This window comes from Astatotilapia calliptera, chromosome 6 (genome assembly GCF_964374335.1).
Source record: "Astatotilapia calliptera chromosome 6, fAstCal68.1, whole genome shotgun sequence".
Classification (NCBI taxonomy): Eukaryota; Metazoa; Chordata; class Actinopteri; order Cichliformes; family Cichlidae; genus Astatotilapia; species Astatotilapia calliptera.
In genome coordinates, this window is record NC_137427.1 from 29,988,470 (window position 1) to 30,008,507 (window position 20,038).

The window sequence follows — 20,038 nt, forward strand, 5'->3', positions numbered from 1 at the left end:
TGGGAGGGAGTCGGACTCTCGCACGTCCTCTGGGCCCCTCTGTTTTCAGGCTTCAAGAGAATCCAGCCCGTGATGAGAAACTTTGGCCAGCGGCGTTTTTTTAGTTAGTTGAGCACAAAGTGAGGATGAGCGCTAACGTTAAAGCGGCGTATGACTGAATGCTGTCACTAACTGCCTGAAGAAGGCAGTGTTAAATAATCCTTTGGCTTTTGATCCAGTCAGTAGTCTACCTCCCCACATCCTGTTGTCTTTTTAATATTCTTGCATATATTTTTTAAAACAGTTTGTCTTTTAAGGTCTGCTCTGCACCATTGAAAGAGCATCTGCTGCCACATTAGATTTATTTTGAAGCATTATTGCTGGTATAGAGTAAAAATGGTGCCATTGATCAGAACATAATATGAAATGACAAGCATAAAACACATATGCAGTAGCAAATGTGAGCCGTAGCTGGCGTTGATTCATTGTGAGAATACGCAGAAGTATCTCTGTTTCCCTGACTGAGTCTCTTTAGTGCATCACCCTTCGCCATTTTTAACCTCCAGCAATGCAGCACAACATTTAAAGGAGACAAGATTTAAAGTGTCAAACAAGACAAAAATAAGCTAATCTATTCAGCAGCTTTGCACCCAGTCGTGTGATACCTGGTTTCTCTCTTTGGATTTCCGCTGCTCTCTGTTTAATAGCACTCCTTTTCACTCCTGGCCGATCAAGTTGGAATGGGGCCACGCTCAACATCCCAGTAACACCATTAAATTTAAGCGCGAGCATGTATTTAAAGAGAAAGCCAGCAGGCATTAAACTGTGGAGAATGACACAGATAGAAACTTTTCCTAATTCCCACTGCAAAGGGACTCTCAAAATGCCCCCCGTCACTCTCTCTCCTCCTCCTCCTCCACTCACACATTTCCTCCAGAAGATGTCCCCCCCCCCCCCACACACACACACACACACACACACTTTTTTCATAGCGATGAGGGACACGGAAACTGTGTCACACTGTGTTAAGTTTGGGATTTCATTTGTTCACTTGCAGCGCATATATGCATGAGTGTTTCATAGATGTGTTGTTGTGCACGAGCGCGTTGGATGGGGGTAACAAACAGTAATGTATACTGCATTTAATCTCCTGTGTGAGGTTGATGTCCTCACGATGAACCCACTCCGTGAAATATTTACTTTTAATGGCTGGACGGGAATTAAGGCAGTTCACGGGAAGTTTCTGCCATCGAGGGAAAGTGTGTCAGTGTGCGTTTGTGTGTTTTATCTGCAATCAAACAGTGATTGAGTGGCTCTGTTCAGTACAGTACGGGTGTGCGGCTTGTTTGTATAGCGTGAGTTCATGGATGTGTATTAATGTGCACCATCAATTTCAGTCAAAAGCTGTGGCGTAGTTGTGGATTATATATATTCTCCATTTCCAGACAGCTACCCTAATGCCCATCTCATTCACACAAGGCCCATTAGCCTATAAGTGTGTGTGTGTGTGTGTGTGTGTGTGTGTGTGTGTGTGTGTGTGTGTGTGTGTGTGTCCCTACAGCACCTGGTGTCTGACAGTGCCTAACCTAATGGAAGTAAAGCACAGCTGTAAAACCACTGGCCTGTGCTATATATCCGCCTGTGCAAGTCTCTAGCTAACAGCTTTCACACCCCTGCTTTCACACAAACACACACGCTTATAGATGTGAACACACATTTATCGACGCATACTGATTCACAGACACACAAATACAGACAGCCATACCACAGCTAATGGTTTGATAGCTTATAGAGAATCATTCAGAGTGAGATTGTGGGGCACGGAGGGGAAAGGGAGGAAGGGGGAGGCTGGAGGGGGATGGTAATGTAAATCTCCAGACATAATCCACGGAAGGGGAAAAGACCATCGGATGTAGCAGTCTGTCTTAAGCTGGGAGAAATTTGTTTGGAGTGTTTGTATGTGCGTGTGTGAACACATATGGCTCTGATTATGTTTGCTGAGCTGCTTACTGTAAAGCCAGAGGCTGACCAGCTCAGCCCTGTGTGCTTTACTAGCCGCGAGAGAGCCGGGAGCTTTAATCACGGGGGTGGGGTGGGGGTGATTGGAGAGTAGAAGAGGGAAGGAGATGAGTAAAAGATAGAAGTACAGAATAATTGAGGCCAAAGGACATGATGGATGAAAGGTGAGAGTTTGCAGATGGGAAGAAAAAAACAGAGAAGTAGTTCAAAATGTCAAAGTAAAGATGGGAAAAAGGTTTGGAGAGACAGAAGAGGGCAAAGGGAGAGCGGGATCACAGTGGCTCGCTGGAAATAAAAAGACAAGCTCTTTGCTCATTCTCTAGTAATAGTGATTTAAGTATCTTTTGCTGTCACACTGTGTAGCTCGTCTGCTCGGGGGATTGTGGTTGGGTTGAGGGTGAAATAGACGCTATCCAGACAAGAGCGTTTGAATACAAATTCAACTAAAGTAGGAAGATCTGAAAGTTAAAATGAGAGGAATAAAACAGAATATAAACAACCGGACTGCAAGACGCAGGCAGAAAATGCATGTTTGTTTCTTTAAGTTGCCGAACAAAAACAAAACAAAAAACACGACAGCAACTCAACTTGTACGGAGTTCATGAAAACTGTGTTTTAAGCACCCAATCTCAGCTCAATCATTCCCAGGAGAAATCCTCTGGTGCGCTGGAAGTGATGCGTTAAGCGTTCCCAGCAGCAGCAGCAGCGCTGGCTGTTTTTAAATGAACAATATAGCAAGAGATGAAAAACAAATGTATTAAAGGAAATTGGAAGATACACCAGGAGACAAGCAATGAGAAAGCTGAGTGCAGAATTCAATAAGAATTCATCAGAGCTGCTTAAACTGCGAGATGATTTTCTGGAATAAGTTGCAGCTCCGTCCCGTGTATCTCCACTGACAAACACCGTCACTGATTTGGAGGCACACTGACCCCCTCGACTATAAAAGATGAAGATATTTAGGAAACAGTGTTGCTAAAAAAAATTTTTATTAGCCTGCTCGCCTAATAAAGTGTTCCTCTGCAGACGGTATGATAAGTGATTGCTTGGACGCCCCGTGATAACGATAAACGCTGCGCCTACACTTCTACGGCGACACTGATATTCTCATTACGCGATGTCTAATAAACTCGATTCATAATAATTTTTCTGTGTCCCTCTCTCTCTTTCTCTCTGTCTGTGTGCGTTAGGCTCATGCTAAGAGAGGAGGCACCCAGCGCTCCTCCGAAAAATATTGTGGCCAGTGGGCGCACAAACCAGTCCATAATGGTCCAGTGGCAGCCTCCACCAGAGCCCCAGCTTAATGGCGTCCTCAGAGGATATGTACTCAGGTAAACACACACAGAAACATGCGCGTGTTTGGGTGTTGTTGTGCTGTGTAGGGATAGTGAAAGTAACAGAAAGAACTGGTACACTGCACATGTGACTTAGCGAGTGGGCCCGTACATTTGTTCCCTTCTTGGGTGCAGCAGAAAGTGTCACTGGGATTTCTGCAAAACTTGGTGGTCCTGTGAGTTTGGTGCAGTTTGTGCATGAACTGCCGACTCGTTACGGCTCCTCTCTGTCAGAACTTGCATTATTTGTGCTGCTAAATAATCCTTGTTTCCTACCAGCTTCATTTAAAAGAAAATAAACTTTGTAAAAGCACAGATTTTAGGGATTCTCTGTACTTTGTTTTTACTTGCATTTTATACTCCTGGAGATTTTAGTGAAAATTTGCACACAATGATCGCTTAATGAGTCATCAACAAAACTGTGCTCAAGGTCAAGGTCACATTCGTCGTTGTACAGAACATAATTGTAGTCCGGATGAGCTGCTGCGTCACAAACATTCTGGTTACATTGTGTTCTAGATGAGGCCTTTTTTTATCTCTCTCAGAATAGGACAACAGTGGTTGCTGTAGTATAAGGTCATAAAAATGTAACGTTTTTTCATAGCATGTTCATGATTGACTGTTTTTGCTTATTCACAATACGACAGCTCTCTTTCGCCCAAATAATGGCTGCTTCATGTTTCTTACTGATAATAAGCAAAATAATGCTGAACAAGTTGAATAGCTTATATATAAACCCCAGAAAATTCTTTGCTAAACTTTTGTTCAGCTAGTTTCACCTTAACATTGAGGATTTTCTAAGTGGTATTCAGCGCAGAGCCAAATGGGTGGAACTTGACCTCATCCAGCTCCATCCTTCTGTACCTACATGCACCACCGTCCTCATTAATGCAAGTCTGGACCTACTCAGGCTCCACTCACTGGCTATTAGCATTAATGCAAGCCCTTTGTCACACAGTACTTTAACCTAATGGAGAAAAGCTGTTGACATATTAAGGTCGGTCACTTCCATGGGACTGTAGACGCTGGCATGGCTAAGGTGACTTTTTTTTGTAGTATTTTTCACAATACCACCAAATTGCACCCTGCTGAACACACTCTGTGAGCATGTTTGGCTCATAGGAGAGGGGGTTCGTTTAGAGCTCTGTGCCTGAAAGCTTTGGGTGAAGTCAGGTGAAGTGGGAAAGTCAGGTTATTCTGCAGCTTTCAATTTCACTTGGAGCTGGACAAAATCAGTCAGGTACCTCTATTCTATTAGATTTCTGCCACTAGCTAATCATTAGTGATACTTGTAGTTTTATAGTGTGTTGTGCTTAAGTCAAGAACTAATACCTATTCCTTTCTGTCATTGTTTGTTTGTGTGAGTGTGTCTGATAGACAGACACAGGAGAGCTGTCTTTACAGACACACCTGCCGCCCTTTAGTCCTCCATCCCTCCTTTTTGATGTTTACCCAAAGTGTGATACAAAGTGTGTGTAATCAAGCCGTCATCAGCTGCCTAAAACAAATTTGCATGTAATTGCAGTAGAAGTTATCTAGTCTTTATCCTCCTTCACTGTGTTATCTGCATCCACTTCAGAAAATCAGTAGAAAATGGAATCGCACACGTACGTTCCCACTATATCATTTCCACTTTATAGGACAGAGCTCCCACCTCCTTCCCTCCCATTTGGATCTCCTTCCTCCTTGTTGTGTCAGCTGGCAGATCCTCACTCTCTTTCTCCTTGTTTCCAACATCATTCCCTCCCCCTCCTTCTCCTCCTCCTTCTCTCCCAGTGTGAGTGTCATTGTATCAGGTGGAGAGAGAGGGTCTATCTCCTCTCCACTGCAAAGATCCCCCGTCGGCCTCCAGCGCCCCCTCACTTTGTGTCTGTGTATTTGTGTATATGAGCATGTTACGTGTGTGTATACAGCATGTATTTGTGACAGAGCGCTGACTCAGCCGGTGAATCGTAGGAATATCCTGTTACAGTGAATAGGCTTCATATTAAAACGCTGACATGGGGATTATTACTCCATTCAGCTCCATCAGATATGTACAGTACCAAAGTGGTATTACACCTCCCTGTCTGGTTGGGTCATATATCCTTTTAAGTGGACGTTTATATCACATATACTAAAGCAAAGGCCTTGGAGGTGCACTAGTCAGGGATGTCTACCCAACATTGGAGATTTTTAATCTTTAAGAAGCTGTAGAAGGACTTCACATTAACAGAAAATTGTTAATCATAGTTTAAGTTTAAATGTACACTAAATAGCTTATTTCCATTTATTTGAACATGCGTATCAGAAAGTCCAGTATTAGAGATGGAAAATAACCAGATACCCCATGATACATGTTACAGTATCCCACTACTTAAATCATGATACAACATTATTGAAATTTGAAACTTAACATGTATTGCACATAATAATAATCAGTTTTCCAACTGCAAATAATATCCCCACAGTTAAAAATGATCTCATGTTTTACCAAATGAAATAAAGTTCTCTCACTTCATTTGTTTTTTTGTTGTTTTATAAATTTTGGTTACAAAATGGGATTCGGAAGCAAACCAGCGCTGTCATTAAAACATGTCTTAAATGTTCAGATAAGATGTCTGCAGTCAGTATGTGGCTGAATGGGGTCAAGGTGGAAATTGCATGCCATCTCTTTGTGATAATACGGTGATTAACTGTATACGTCAGCAGAAACTCTAAAATCTGTTGCTGTCTACATGCACAAAAATTCACATTAACTAGCAGGATTTCTTTGTATAGGAGACAACCAGTCGAGTTCAGTCTCCTATTGCAAATCATGCCACATGCCACATGAGTTATGCTAACTCATCAAACGCAATCAAAAGTTGTCTCTGCCTCTATCTGCATGCAGAAACTACCCAAACGTGAAAAGGAGTCAGTGCAGTGACCGGATAACCATGATCTTCTGTGGTTTGGTTTTTTTTCCTAAGTCATACGGAAGTTGCTGTCCTGTTTTTACGCTAGCGTGACGCAGCTATATTGGGTTGAGCTGGTTTGGGAGGTAGCTAACTGTGACCAGTGTTTGTTGGTTTTCTCTGGATGGTAAACCTTTGAGATTTCTTGAAAATATTTCATTATATCATAAATAAGTAATAATGTAAAATATTAATGTAAAGTATTTTCTGGTTGAAGATTATGTTTTTTGTTCTACATTTGATGTTTTTACATTAATCTATTGCATACTTTACTCCCTATGTGGTCACACTTACTGGGACAGGAATGTACTGTATAGCCTTTTTGTGTGAGTTAGACTCATACCATTTACTTTACTTTCCTAACTTTTTTTTCTGCAAAACAACATATTGAAATGTGTGTGTGCGTCTGTGTGTGTATGTGTGTAGGTACCGTCTGGCAGGGCTGCCAGGAGACTACCAGGAGAAGAACATCAGCAGCCCAGAGACCAACTACTGTCTGCTGAAAGATCTGATCATCTGGACGCAGTACCAGATCCAGGTGGCCGCCTACACAGGAGCAGGCCTGGGTGTCTACAGCAGCCCTGTCACTGAGTACACACTGCAGGGAGGTAAGTATGCACACACTTTTATTTCTCAAAGCAAATATACCAAGTCGTTCTGAGAGGTTTTTAATCACTGCTCCATATGCACGCTGCTAAATATAAAATACTGTGACACTGTTGAGTTAGTAACCCAAGAAGAACTCTTCCTTGGTCCGTGAATCTTTAAATACGGGCCGGAAAAGACTTCACATCAGAGCCATCACACGTTATGAGCTTTGACTTATGAGCAGACTTTATGTATTATGTAATCCAGGGGACAACGAGGGATTCACATGTTCACTTTCTATGCGAATTAAATGCAAATGAAGTGTTAAGGAAGCTATTCCTGAGAGACTGACTGTTGAAACTTGACATGCAAACATGAGCATTATCTGACCAAAGCTGAATAAATCATGCATTGTAATATGGCATTAAACAAACAACATATTAGCATATAAACAGTATCCAAAATACAACGAAGCCTTAAATGTTCAGTTTGTTTTCACAATAACACAACTATAGAGATAAAAAAAGGACTATAGTTTTATAGCTAAGCTGACAGTAAAGGTCCATTTGTATTTTTCAGTTTCCCTCGTATTGTGGCAGTGAGTATATATACTTACATCCTCATCTGTTTAATGTTTTTGGGTGGGGATCAGACGACTGAGATCAGTTACCAGCACCTGCAACGAAGTTTCTCCATAACCTGACAAGCTTCACTCTCACTTAGAGGGGTGTCGTTTGATGCAGTTCAGACTTGTTGTGCCTGAGGCATTTCCTCGCAGGCATACCAGCTTCACTCGACTGGGAGGAGACCCTAGGGGCGACCCAGGACATGCTGGAGGGACTACATCTCCCATCTGGCCAACGAGCACATTGAGATGAACTGGGGGAATTCATGGGGAAAGAGTTTCTGTATTGCTCTATAAATATAAAACATGGCATATAATACATTTAATAAATATGGCTGGAAAGAGCAACACGCTTTGAAGTCTCTCAACATAAATAAAGGAAGAGTATGAAATGAGGAAGAATGTAAGTGAAGACTGTAAAGTGAGATGAGAGGAAGTGGTTGTCGGGGTAAATCTCCTTTAAACGCGTGTTCGTCTTTTCCTGGCTTTTATTTCAACAGTATATTATCTGTATTAAACATGGGCCAAACACACACACACACATGCACGCTCGCACATAAAACTCAGAGTCATTATTACAAGAGTTCGGGACAGGTTTATAGACTCAGGAAAGGGAGTTAGGCTCATTAATTATTCTAATGTGGTTTAATGGGAGTGGCTGCGATGGATTCGACATTTTCTCTCTCTCAGTGTCTCTGAAAGGATGAAGCTAAACTCTGTGGTAGACTCTGATAACATTGCTCTCTCTCTCACAAGCAGCCTTACACGCATACTAAGATTCACCCAAAGGGAAGAGTTTAGTGTTTTATCTGAAGCTGTGAGCTGCAAGGGGTTAGAAGCCAGTCCCCAGGAGCACAATCAGCATGGCAGGGAGGGAGAGAGCATCTTTAACATCAATTAATCTTCTGTCTCCCTCAAACTTTTCTCATTCTTTGTTCCCCCTCCTTGCAACATCACCAGCAACACCATTTTTCACTAGTTTTTGTTTTGGTCTCTTTCCACCCACTTTGTGTTTGTGCGCGTGGGTGCGCGTGTTTCATCTGGCCACTTCAGCTCAAATGTAAAATGTAAAGGGCATTCCCATCATGCAACAGTACATTATCACTCTGTGGCTCTCTAGCATCAGCATAAACCCCTTACTGTGTAATCACCATAACATGTGCCCACAGACACTCGCGCACACACACACACATCTGCACTCAGTAACAGGCGCACACGCTCGCATGCACACAAATCTCACTGTCACCCCTTTTTCTCTCTGTTCCTGGCTTTGATGTTTATTCACTCTGCTCCCCACCCTCCATCTAAATGACCAACTGTTTTAATAGAGTTCACATAACATAGATAAATAAATAAATAAAGATCTACGTGCAGAGAACCATTCACACACGGACACAAAAGAAAGGGGAAAGAAGAAAAAATAAACAGCACAGGCGGTGTTGGGTGATGCAAAATGCATTCAGCTTGTGAGAACCAAACATGTTCTGCGCTTGTTTGCAGTATTTACCTCCTGCCAGCCTTCTTTTTTCCATCTTGAACAAATAAGCTACATTTCATATGAAAAACTGCTGCTGTATACACAGTATTTTCCACAGCTTCTATCTTATCGCGTTGCACTCTTTATTCTCCGACTCACTCTTAGGCAGCTGATGAATGCCTCGACCGAGCTCGTGCGTGTTTCAGATTCTGTCATTTGAAACCGTCACCATCTTGCTTTCATTTGAATGCACAGAACATTTTTAAACTTGTATTCAAACTTAAACACAGATGGATCAAATTTATTTAACATTGTCAGCAACATGGACGGTTGCAGGCTTTTTTTCTGCTCTTTAAGAGATAAATAATACATAGTAATGTGACAAATAAATGCTATAAATACTTCATGGATGAACGCATATGTATACGTAAGATAAATGTGAGCTCGAGTGATTTAACACCCGTCACTGCTGCTTCTTTTTGCTGAACACAGTGCTGGTGCAGAGCCTTTTAAGACCTAGTCCTCATTTCGACAGGTTCAGATAGATTATTTCATGACCTTGCTAGCAGAAGTTGGGGCCGTTTCAAGGGAAAGAAAATCATGCCAGTTAGAATCTGTAGGCTGCAAATCACTGGAGAAGTTCCCACAGTCACTGACGTGGTTCTGACTCTGGGCCCAGCAATTTTGCGGTGCCGTGCTGGTGTCAGCTTTTTGGCGCCAGCGTCAGTCTTTTTTTGGTGGAAATGCATTCAACCAGTTCTAGTTTGGGAGCTGCGTCAGTGGAGAAAGGGGTAAAGGGGACTGCTGCCGTGGCTCTGAAGGCAGATTTCCAAAGCTTTAAAAAATTGCCCTATTGATGTTATGTCATCAAGGCTTAACACACTTAACAAAAAGTTCAAGCTTTGTGGCCTGAAAGAAAGAGCCACTTAAAAAAGAGAGGAAGAGTTCTTCAAATTAAAGGTGTTTTGTGACACTGAGTCATAGGAGGGCCTTTTGTCTGTTAAATATTAATATAGATCAAGCGTCTTGTTTCCTTAATCAACTCAGTTCTGTTTTTAATCAGTAAATCATGCCGTAATGGGCAGTTCATGGCTGAAAGGGCTGCTGGGTTAGTACAATGGGTGTTACGTTGATACTGTGAGCTAGCAAATCCAGTGAGTCATCCTTTTTCACAGTCAGCCGGTAATGCATCAACACCCTAATCTCATTCAGTCAATCCTATAAGGTAACAACAATCAGGGAACCCCATCAGCTCTGGGGAACGTCGGCCCATTTTTCGTGGCTTTCCTTGTAGCCAGCAGATATCCAGGCCAACACTTCCTGTGTGTTTGCCAGTCGTTGTTTACTAATGCAGATGCATTTAAAGGGGGAATAAAAAGAAAATCATCACATACGTCATGGTCCCCAAAATCTTGTCACTTTGCCTGCAGAGTTGACATGTTCATATAGAGATTAATAAGGTACTAATATGCAAAATACAATAGATTAGTGGAGCTTTTCAGACAATACGTTCATTTTAAGCAAAGAACAAAGGGATAGGTTTGCCATTTTATTTTGCAAGCTTAGCAGTTATTTCTTTTAATTAAATGAGCAGAGCCTCCACATAAATCATTGAACTGTGGTGCGGGTTCATATTTTTACAGCTACCACTTATTTAAAAAGAAAAAGCAAAACAAAAAAGAACAGTTCTGCAGCTTGGGCCTACAAGTCTTAATAATGTTTTTTTCACTATATAAAAACACAACCTTCCTCTTGGTGAACCTGTTGCAGTTAAGCATCCCTGTTTTTGTCTCTGCCTTCAGTTCCCACAGCACCTCCGCAGGAAGTCCAAGTTGTTGCTATAAATTCAACTACTATCCAATTCACTTGGAACCCTCCACCTCAGCAATTCATTAATGGCATCAACCAGGGGTACAAGGTAAGTCTCTGAATATGCTTCACTGCTTATTCTTTTTTCTTACATTTTAAGTCAGTTTTTGATGTGTTGACAAATTTCTTTAACATGAAATATTTCATAAAATATTTGAAGGACCAAATAACTCTTTTAAATGTCCAATGTCATCCTCTATCTTTACGTTTTGTTTCTACACAAACTGAAGTTTGCCCATGACTGACTTTGACCTGACTCTCAAAAACAGAATGAAGAAAAACAGATTACTCAATATTTTATTCACTATTTTAATAATTGAAGTTTGGAAAAGAAATGGAGTTCAGCTCAGAGGTCATGTTCTTCTCTCTGCTCCTGTGTTCTTGTTTACTCCAAGTCGTAATCCAAGTCAAGCGCGGGGTCGATTCCAAGAAGAAGAAAATTACTGATGGAGCAAAAAATAAAAGAAGGGATTAAAAAAGGGGAAATATTAGTGGATGCCAAGAAAATATGGAGAGAGAGAGAAGATCATAATAATAATGGTAATAAAGAAGCAGGGAAATGGGGACGTGTGAGAGAAAATGACTGAATATCGTGAGGGATCTTTATGTAGTTCTGGTCGGCAATTTATTTTTCACTTCATTGTAGCAGCCAACCCCTAAGGAACTGATTAAGATAACAAAGAAAACATATCATTGTAGCTTTGCGTCACTGGGTCTGTTTTAGAGTGGGAATATTGGTTGATAAATACTATATGGCTTTCCATCTTTTGGATGTTACTCTCTGATGTTGCCACTGCAGCCTGTGAGTGCTGCCGTGCACGTGGGTGTGCTTCTTTGGGTGTGTTGTGCTGCTTAGAGGGGCAGTTGATAATGATATTAATTAAAAGAGGATATGAAGCAAAGCTTCATCTCATTTCACCCCACCCTAACCCCCACAGATCACTGACTATATACAATGCCCTTAATAATGTAGCTCAAAACTCTCAGCCAGATAAAGAACCAGACTCTTCTAATGAGTTTCATGTCTTTTATTTACTTGTCCTTGAAAGTATCTTCACTCATTCCTTCCTGTCTGTCAAACACGTCATCTCTATACGACAAAAATATGCATTTCCATTGCAACCCACTTCTAAATACACACACACACACACACACACACGCACACACACACACACACACGCGCACACACACACACACACACACACACACACACACACACACACACACACACACACACACACACATTATCAACAGAAAACCCAATCATCCCAGCACCCTTTGAAAGTGAGCTCGAGGATGCCACATCAGCACTCTTACTCCACTGCACTGTACTGTGCAGATAATACAGTAGAATTATAATTGAAAACATAGAAAATGCTGTTTTACTGTGACACACTGGGTGCAGTGGTGCACCCTTTAGGAGGAAAAGCAAAGCTTTTTTGAGCTGGTGTCCTGTTGCAGCTAGATGTGATACAATGTGCACAGCAGATCCTTTACTGTAGTAATCTGAAAGATTTCTTTTTCACTTAATGCGTTTAGATCCACGGAGCTATAGAGGTGAGTTTTTGGAAAGCTTGTCCCACTGTGCTGTTTTAAGTGAAACATGTAAGTAAGTAATGTCAAGAGGATGTGCTGCTATAATCCACAACACCCCAAAAACCAGCATGGTTAACAAGCATGAGACATTTTCTCTGAATAAATAGCAGATGTGCTGTTCATGCACAGTAGTAACTGAGTGGAGAAAGTTGCATCGATGCTGGTAGCACGATGTGACATTAGACACAAGCATGTTGTCCAATTAACAGTGTAGCTATAAGAGAAAATACTGTAACCTAAAAAAAAAAGCCTTGAACCTTTGAGGCAGCACATCGCAGAGCTCACAAAGACAACAGAGCAGCGAGGCATTGTGCATGCAGGTCAGAGTTTTTTCAGTCATCAAATGCTGACATATAGAGGCCTCCGGCCTCAATGGCATGTTGACGTTCAGAGCCACACTTAGCAGTCATTATTACTGCACATATCTGAAAATGTGGTCTTCACCTTGATTTCGGTTCGACATTTTGTGACTCCATTGTGGACAGTTGTGTACTACCACAGGACAGCAGCTTGTGCAGCATTGTTTTCTCTATGACTTTATTGGCCTCTGACATTATTGTGCAGAAGTTTGGTCCATTCTTCTTTACAGCGTTGCCTCAGTTCATTGAGGTTTGTGGGTATTCATTTATGGACAGCTCTCTGGACTTTGACTGGGCCATTGCAACACCTTGGTTCTTTACTTTTTCAGCCTTTCTGTTGCAGATTTGTGAAGCTGTAGCTGTCAGACAGATGGACTCAAATTGACTGTAGAATACTTTGGTATACAGTACAGAGGAGTTGATGGACTCAGTGACTGCAAGGTGCTCAGGTCCTGTGACTGCAGAATAATCCCAAATCATGACTGAGGTGTTTGTGCTGATATGCTGTGGGGGTTTTTGGTTTATTTTTCCCAATTATGGCATCGTGCCAAACATCTCCACTTTGGTTTCATCTGTACAAAGCACAGTTCAGATGCAGCTTTGCATTCAGATTCAGTTCTGTCCACATTTTAGCCAGTTATTTATTTTTTCATTAGGGTCTATCAATATGGGCACCCCATCATAGTGTTGCCCGTGGCTTATCTCTCATTATGAATATGTGAGTGTTTGCTTTTCACTGTTTGTTTTTGTGGTTAAAGCAATAACGCAAGCCAGGCTGCAGTGGGTTCTGAATATAAATGAAGTCTCACTATAAAGATGAATTAACCTTTCATTAGGCATTTAGTTAGACTGATTATCAAACTTAGCGTATATCCTCAGATGCTGCTGTGATTGACAACGGCCTGCTGGCAAGACTTTAGAAGTGCTACACTGATAAATAAAAAGTATGCTTGTTTGGAATGCAAATAACTTTTCTCGAGAATAAAACATGTTTATTGTTTAGTTGTTTGTCAGATTTGCCAGTAGCATTTGGCAGTTTTAAACTTTAATGACAAAAACTCTCGGGTATCATTCTAATTTGAAAAGATCCACTGTGTCCCATACTGTGGTACAAATAAGTTTTCTTTCATAAATGCGCTCCCAATAATGGATCCAGTAGCCTGGAGCTGCTGAGTCAAAATAAATGACAAAAATAGTGGAAATATAACTCTGATGGACAGTTCGGGTTCTGGGGTGACCTGCTGGACTTACGTTGGATTCATTGACTATTATTGCTGTCACTAATGACAATTTTTCTAATTTACCACAGCTGCTAGTGTGGCCAGAGCAGTCTCCAGAGGACGTTACTATAGTAACCATCACCCCAGACTACCCCAGTTCACGCCACACAGGGTTGGTCAGCGGCCTCAAGAAATTCACCTGGTACTATGGCTCTACCCTCTGCTTCACAACGCCTGGAGATGGTCCCCGTAGCCCGCCCACTCTGGTGCAGACGCATGAGGACAGTGAGTATTCACACATGCACAGACACAACACATGAGCAACAGCGTGAATAAAGCCAGCAAACAACACAAAGAACTCCCCTGTGAATAATAATAAAAGTGCATTAGCTAGCTCTCTGTTCAGTCCAACTGTTTTTATCAGTGTGATACACAGCTGTGTACACAATACCCAGCAAACACAATACACCTGCACTCACTGCTTTCTTTCAGGCTCTTAGTTGCCTTTCACTCATTTTTAATTTCTTTGTTCTTAGTTTCCCCGGACGTCTCCCGGTTCCCTTTTATTTATTTATTTTTTTCTCTACGTTGTGTCTTTCTAAAGGGAATTGACTCATATGTTTTCAGGCTTAGTGGTATTTATAGCCCACTGTTCCATGGATAAACATAATAGCTGCAACTCCCAGCTACAAGTGCACATGCACACCATCACTCCATCAAATAAACACAATAGCCTATAGGCAGGCAGACGAGCAATTATTACCAACCAGTAATTATTGAGTGGGAAAGGGATATTAGTAGCCATATGTACCGTACACACATACACACATACACAGCAGTGGCCAGTTATTGATTGGTTGCTGGGCGTGTCGGCAGGGTTAACGGTGGGTGTAATTCTTGCTTGATGATAGCTTTTTGCATCCGCCTGTGTGTGTGTTTGTGTGTGTGTGTGTGCACGAGTATGAGTGTATGAGAGTTATTGAATGTCTCAGATGAATAGCTTAATCGCTCTGCAGGGAGAAGGGGTTAGAGAGCGATTGATGAAATGAGAAATGGCAGGGTTGCACCCACCTGTGTGTGTGTGTGTGTATGTGTGTGTGTCTGTGTGTTGGTCAATGTGATTAGGAAGAGGCTTGTGAAGTCATAGGCCATAGGTAATATGCTGTGTACGACAGAGATGTGTGCTTGTTTGCAATCAAAAATTGCCTGATCCACATCACTGTGCGTGTGTGTATGTGTGTTTTGTTTTTCAGCCCCTGGACGTGTTCGCCGTCTAAGCTTCACTGAAATCTTGGACACATCGCTCAGAGTCAGCTGGGCAGAACCTGAAGATAAGAACGGCATCATCACCGGTTAGATCTTTGCAACGTGACAGTAAAATTAAAGGAGCAAAACAAAACTGCAGATAGCCTCTAATAATTTCCCCCCTTTACCCACATTTTTGATGAGATAAGTAATCTTCTCAAATGACCAATCTAAGTGAATTTATAAAAGCATCCCCTCTCTTTATAGTTTCTTCAGTTTCCTCCACTTAGTCTCTTACTGTCCCCCATCTCTAAGAAGACGTTTGTGTGTAACTGATTCATCATCAGCTAATCCTTTCCCTTTGCAGCTTGTCTCCTCTTTTTGTCTCGAACATGCCCTCATCCCACGCCTCCCAACACCCGTGGTCTTGTTTGTGCAGCACATCGCAGAGCTCAAGGCACTTTCCCCCAGATTAATTTAGCCCTACTTCCTCCTTGGCTCTGTTAGTCAATGGGGAACACAACAAGCTGCTGTGAATTAAGCGATAACTCTACATTACACGTTTGTGTCTTTGTGTTGTTGTCCAACATTCATCCAGCACCTCCACCACAGGACCACAACCTGACAGCACAGGGAGCAGTGGCTTTCCAGTCAGCATACACACTCAGAGGAGTGAGAAAATGGGTATTCAATCAAGGTCACCTTGCACATTTACTCTTTTCTCCTCAACCTGCTTTTCATCCAGCACCTGGTGAGCAGGGAGACAGATGAGGGACCATTCACTCTCTCCGGGGCTTTACACACATATGGCCTCACTCACACACACATTTGAAGGTGGAGTGTGATGCATGACTGCAAAGATGCGATGGGACAGACAGGATTTTGACTGGAGTTACCCCTTCTGTACTCTCCCCTCCTTTATGGCTCTGCACCTCTCATTATTTGTACGTGTGTGCGCTTTTGCACACGTGCTTGTGTGTGTACTTGTGTCTGCTTGTGTCTATATGCGCCTTTATTAACCCAGCGTGTGCGCTACACCCCGCAGGTTACATGCTGTGGTGGGAAGTGCCGAATGTGGAGTCAAGTCGCGAGGAACGCTCCTTGCCCAACTCCACCCTGCAGTACCAGCTGACCGGCCTCACCTCCACCACCGTGTACACAATACAAGTGGCTGCGCTCACTGCTGCAGGACGGGGCGTGGTCACATCCTCCACCATCTCCACCGGGGTCCCACCAGGTACAATAAATAAACGCACCGGTGCCTGTGACAGCGGATGTTAAAAACTGTTTTTCATGTGTGTGTATCTGGGGGTGTGTGTGTCTGTTTGTGTGTGTGGAGCCGAGTAAATATGAGTGATGAGCTGTTGCGATGCCATTGTCTTCCCTCAGGCTGATAAGTAGCTGTTACTGTGAATCCATGAATCATCACCCACACAGCGAGCGCACACATCGACAAACACAGTCACACACAAGAGCCGGTCATTTACAGCATCTCAGAGAGTGCTTTAGTGTAAGCTGCAATTGTGTGTGTGTGTGTGTGTGTCTGTGTGTTCTGTGCGTTTGGACTTAGGCCAAGTTGCAATCATTATTAGCGCTGATTAACTGCAAATGGCAAAGTGGAAGAAATGCAGCAATGGAAGAGAGAGGGCAAGAGACAATCAAAGAGCAGGACTGAAGAAGGGGGAAAAAGAAGAAGATGGAGGAACATAATGAGGGAAGAACAGAAAACATGAGAAAATCCAATCTCCAAAGAGTCGAAGACCAAAGTGTCTCAGAAATGGACTCAGAGGCGGAAAGCAAAGTGTGGGAGAATGGAGAAAAAAACACAGCTCATACAGCGGGATTTTTGTCCTAACATTTTCTGATTACTAATTTATGAATAAAAGAAGAAAAAGTGAAAGCAAGATGGATACAGACAGTTCAGATTTGGAGGTTATTCATTAATTCATGAAAGCAAAAGACTGAAGGAAAGACGAAGGGCTGAATATTAGGTGGGGAAAAAGAACTAAAGAATGAGCAGCGAGAGAGCGAGAGAGGAAGAGAGAGATCCACAGAGTATAGATTCTTGTCTTGTTTATTTATTCATATATTCATGGAGTTTTGTCATTCATCTGCGCGAGGCAGCTGATATCAACATTTCCACATATAACCCTTACAAGTTTGCTGCGTGCATTTACAGAGCAGAGTTTGCTGATAGCTGTAATTTGTCTTGCGGTGCACACATGAACCGCACTGTATCCAGACTAAATGATGCCTTGTTTCCACAACGGTTGGACGGTTGTTTTGTTGTCCCGTTTCAATGAGGAATCCTCTCAGGTATTCTTCGAAATCTGTCCGATTTACGCCATTTGGCTTAACGCGTCGGCTTTACAAACGTGTATTTTGTTGTGTTCGGCAAACACGGCGCTTGCAACAGAATTGGATGGATTACAGCAGATCACGCCGTCCAGAGGTACCAAGTATTAAGCAAACACAGCCGAGAGAAGTGTTTGAAAAGAGGCTCTAAAGTGCTCGGTCTTGATTGAGTGAGATAATTTAGAAGCAAAGTGGATTGTGATGATTTTTGATTATGCCAATTTCATTAACAGAAACAAGCTGTCACATATTTTATCTGTTAGCTCCTGATTAAAACGAGCGGATTTTCAGACGCCGTCTTCCGAGCCGTTGTCATATGTGCCGCCTGCCAGACCAATGGCAGTTCAATTCAACAGCTGTCAGTGAAGAAGTCTATTCCAAGCTATAAAACGTGTGAGTGTGCGCGTGTGGCATTTGAAAGGTGGAGCTGTAAAAACCTTTAATAGGAATATTTAGTTCTGCTTGAATTGTGCATACAAAACGTATCATTATTCCTCTGTGATTTATTCAAGGTTTTAAAAAAGAAAACTCACCACAGGGAGAAAATAATAGTTGTTTTGTGGTTGTTGTCGGCCAGATTCAGCTCGGCTCTCATTCTGAGTAAGACAGAAGCAACTTTTTAGACTTTTAGTCGGCCGTGTTTTGTTGTCGCTGAACAAACTTGGGCCACATCAGTGATTTTTTTATTGTCAGAGAATTTCTTTTGTGCTGTTAGATGAAATAGTTGATTTCCAATTATTCTTTCTTGCAGTTATTGATACTGTCACGCTTTGCTTTCAAGTGTGTAGCATTTGCCAGTTGGGGATGACAATTACTGTCTAATTAGCTTTGCCGAGACAAGTTATCATCACAGCCAAAAGCTTTTTAAAGTTGATGTTTCCACAGTTAATCATTGATATTTTTGGGGGGGGGAAGAGAAAATAAACAGCAAAACTGAAATCCTTTAGGTTCCAGCTACATTTTGTCAGATAAGCTCTGCAGTTCTGTACTTTGCTGATTGACTGGCTGCTGCTGGAGTGTACAGGTGGGGGTGGTCATCTCCACCAAGTCAGATTCTCACTTTTGTCATTGCCCTCCCACAATACTGTCATAAGAATTCAGCCTATTTTGACATTTAGAGACTTTATATGGGACATATTGAAACCTTCATCTTACCTCCACTGCTGTGCTGTGTTACTGTCTCACTGCATTGTGTTATTGACCTTGGAAATTTGGACTGAATTCTTCTGAGAGAGAAAAAAATGCAGAGATTCTTGTACTTTAGTTAACAACAACCTTTTTAATCATACTTTTGTATGGTCAAACATGGAAACATTAAAAGTACTGGAGGAATTTTTTTGGCTTTCGTACTTGGCAGCATGATTCATGCTTCTTTTTTTCTATCTCACATTAGCCATGTGGCAATTCTCAGACATGTTTTTGTCAGTTATGCCATTTTACATATTTGTATCTGTTTGCAGATAAAAACATTTCAGTGTTAATATATTTTTTATTCTGCTCTTATTTACAATCCAGAATCTTCAATCCTACAATCAGTCTTCTTCCATGCCGTGGACAATTCATTCATTTGTCCATGTGTCCTTTACTGTTTGGACAAAACACAGGTCTCTAACTGGATGTGTATTTATGTGGTTATCGCAGCACCTGCAGTAGGAGGTGTTTTAGTTTTCTTTCCTCAAATCTAAATCCACTGGCCACTTTATTAGTTACACCTTGTTAATACCGGTGGGTTGCCTTCAGAATAAGGTGAACTATTCCTCGGAGATTTTGGGCCATGCTGTGATAGTCTCACAAACTTTTTACAAATTTGTAATACAAATCTCCTTTTCCACATCATCACATCTCAGGGGTACTCTGTTCAATTGAGTGTGGAGGCCATTTGAGAACAGTGAACTCATTGTTATGTTCAATAAACCAGTTTGAGATGGTTTGAGCTTTGTGACATGGTGTGTTTTCCTGCTGAAATTGCCATCAGAAGATGGGTACGCTGTGGTTAAGTGTGCCAAGAGAATATCCCCCGCCATTGCACCACCACCTGCAGCTGAAACTGTTTATACAAGCAGGATGGAGCCATGCTTTCATGTTGTTTACACCAAATTCACTTTCTGTTCAAATCCTGTTCCTTCCATTGTACACTTTTGCTGATCCAATGCAAATTGTAGCCCCAGTTTTCTGTCCGTAGCTACCAGAACGGGCACCTGGTGTGGTCTTGTTCTGCTGCAACTCGTCTGCTTTAACGTTCGTCGTGTCGTACATTCTTCTGTATACCTTGGTTGTAACAAGTGGTTTATGAGTTCCTGTTGCCGTCCTCGCAGCTCAAAGCAGTATGGCCATTAGTATCAACAAGGTGTTTTCACCCAGAGAGCTGAACTTGCTGGATATTTTCTCTTTTTCAGACCATTCTCTTTAAACACTAGAGATCATTCTGTGGGAAAA

At 42.0% G+C, this 20,038-nt stretch overlaps 1 protein-coding gene across 1 annotated transcript in view; it reads left to right on the forward strand.

The window, feature by feature from the left end:
• Window positions 1-20,038, forward strand: part of LOC113024443 (protein sidekick-1) — a 298,320-nt gene that overhangs the window by 222,374 nt on the left and 55,908 nt on the right. The window contains exons 16-21 of the mRNA XM_026171546.2: window positions 3,189-3,329; window positions 6,695-6,876; window positions 10,761-10,876; window positions 14,092-14,287; window positions 15,256-15,354; window positions 16,293-16,484. Of these exons, the coding sequence (XP_026027331.1) occupies window positions 3,189-3,329; window positions 6,695-6,876; window positions 10,761-10,876; window positions 14,092-14,287; window positions 15,256-15,354; window positions 16,293-16,484 (926 nt within the window). The remainder of the gene's footprint in view (window positions 1-3,188; window positions 3,330-6,694; window positions 6,877-10,760; window positions 10,877-14,091; window positions 14,288-15,255; window positions 15,355-16,292; window positions 16,485-20,038) is intronic.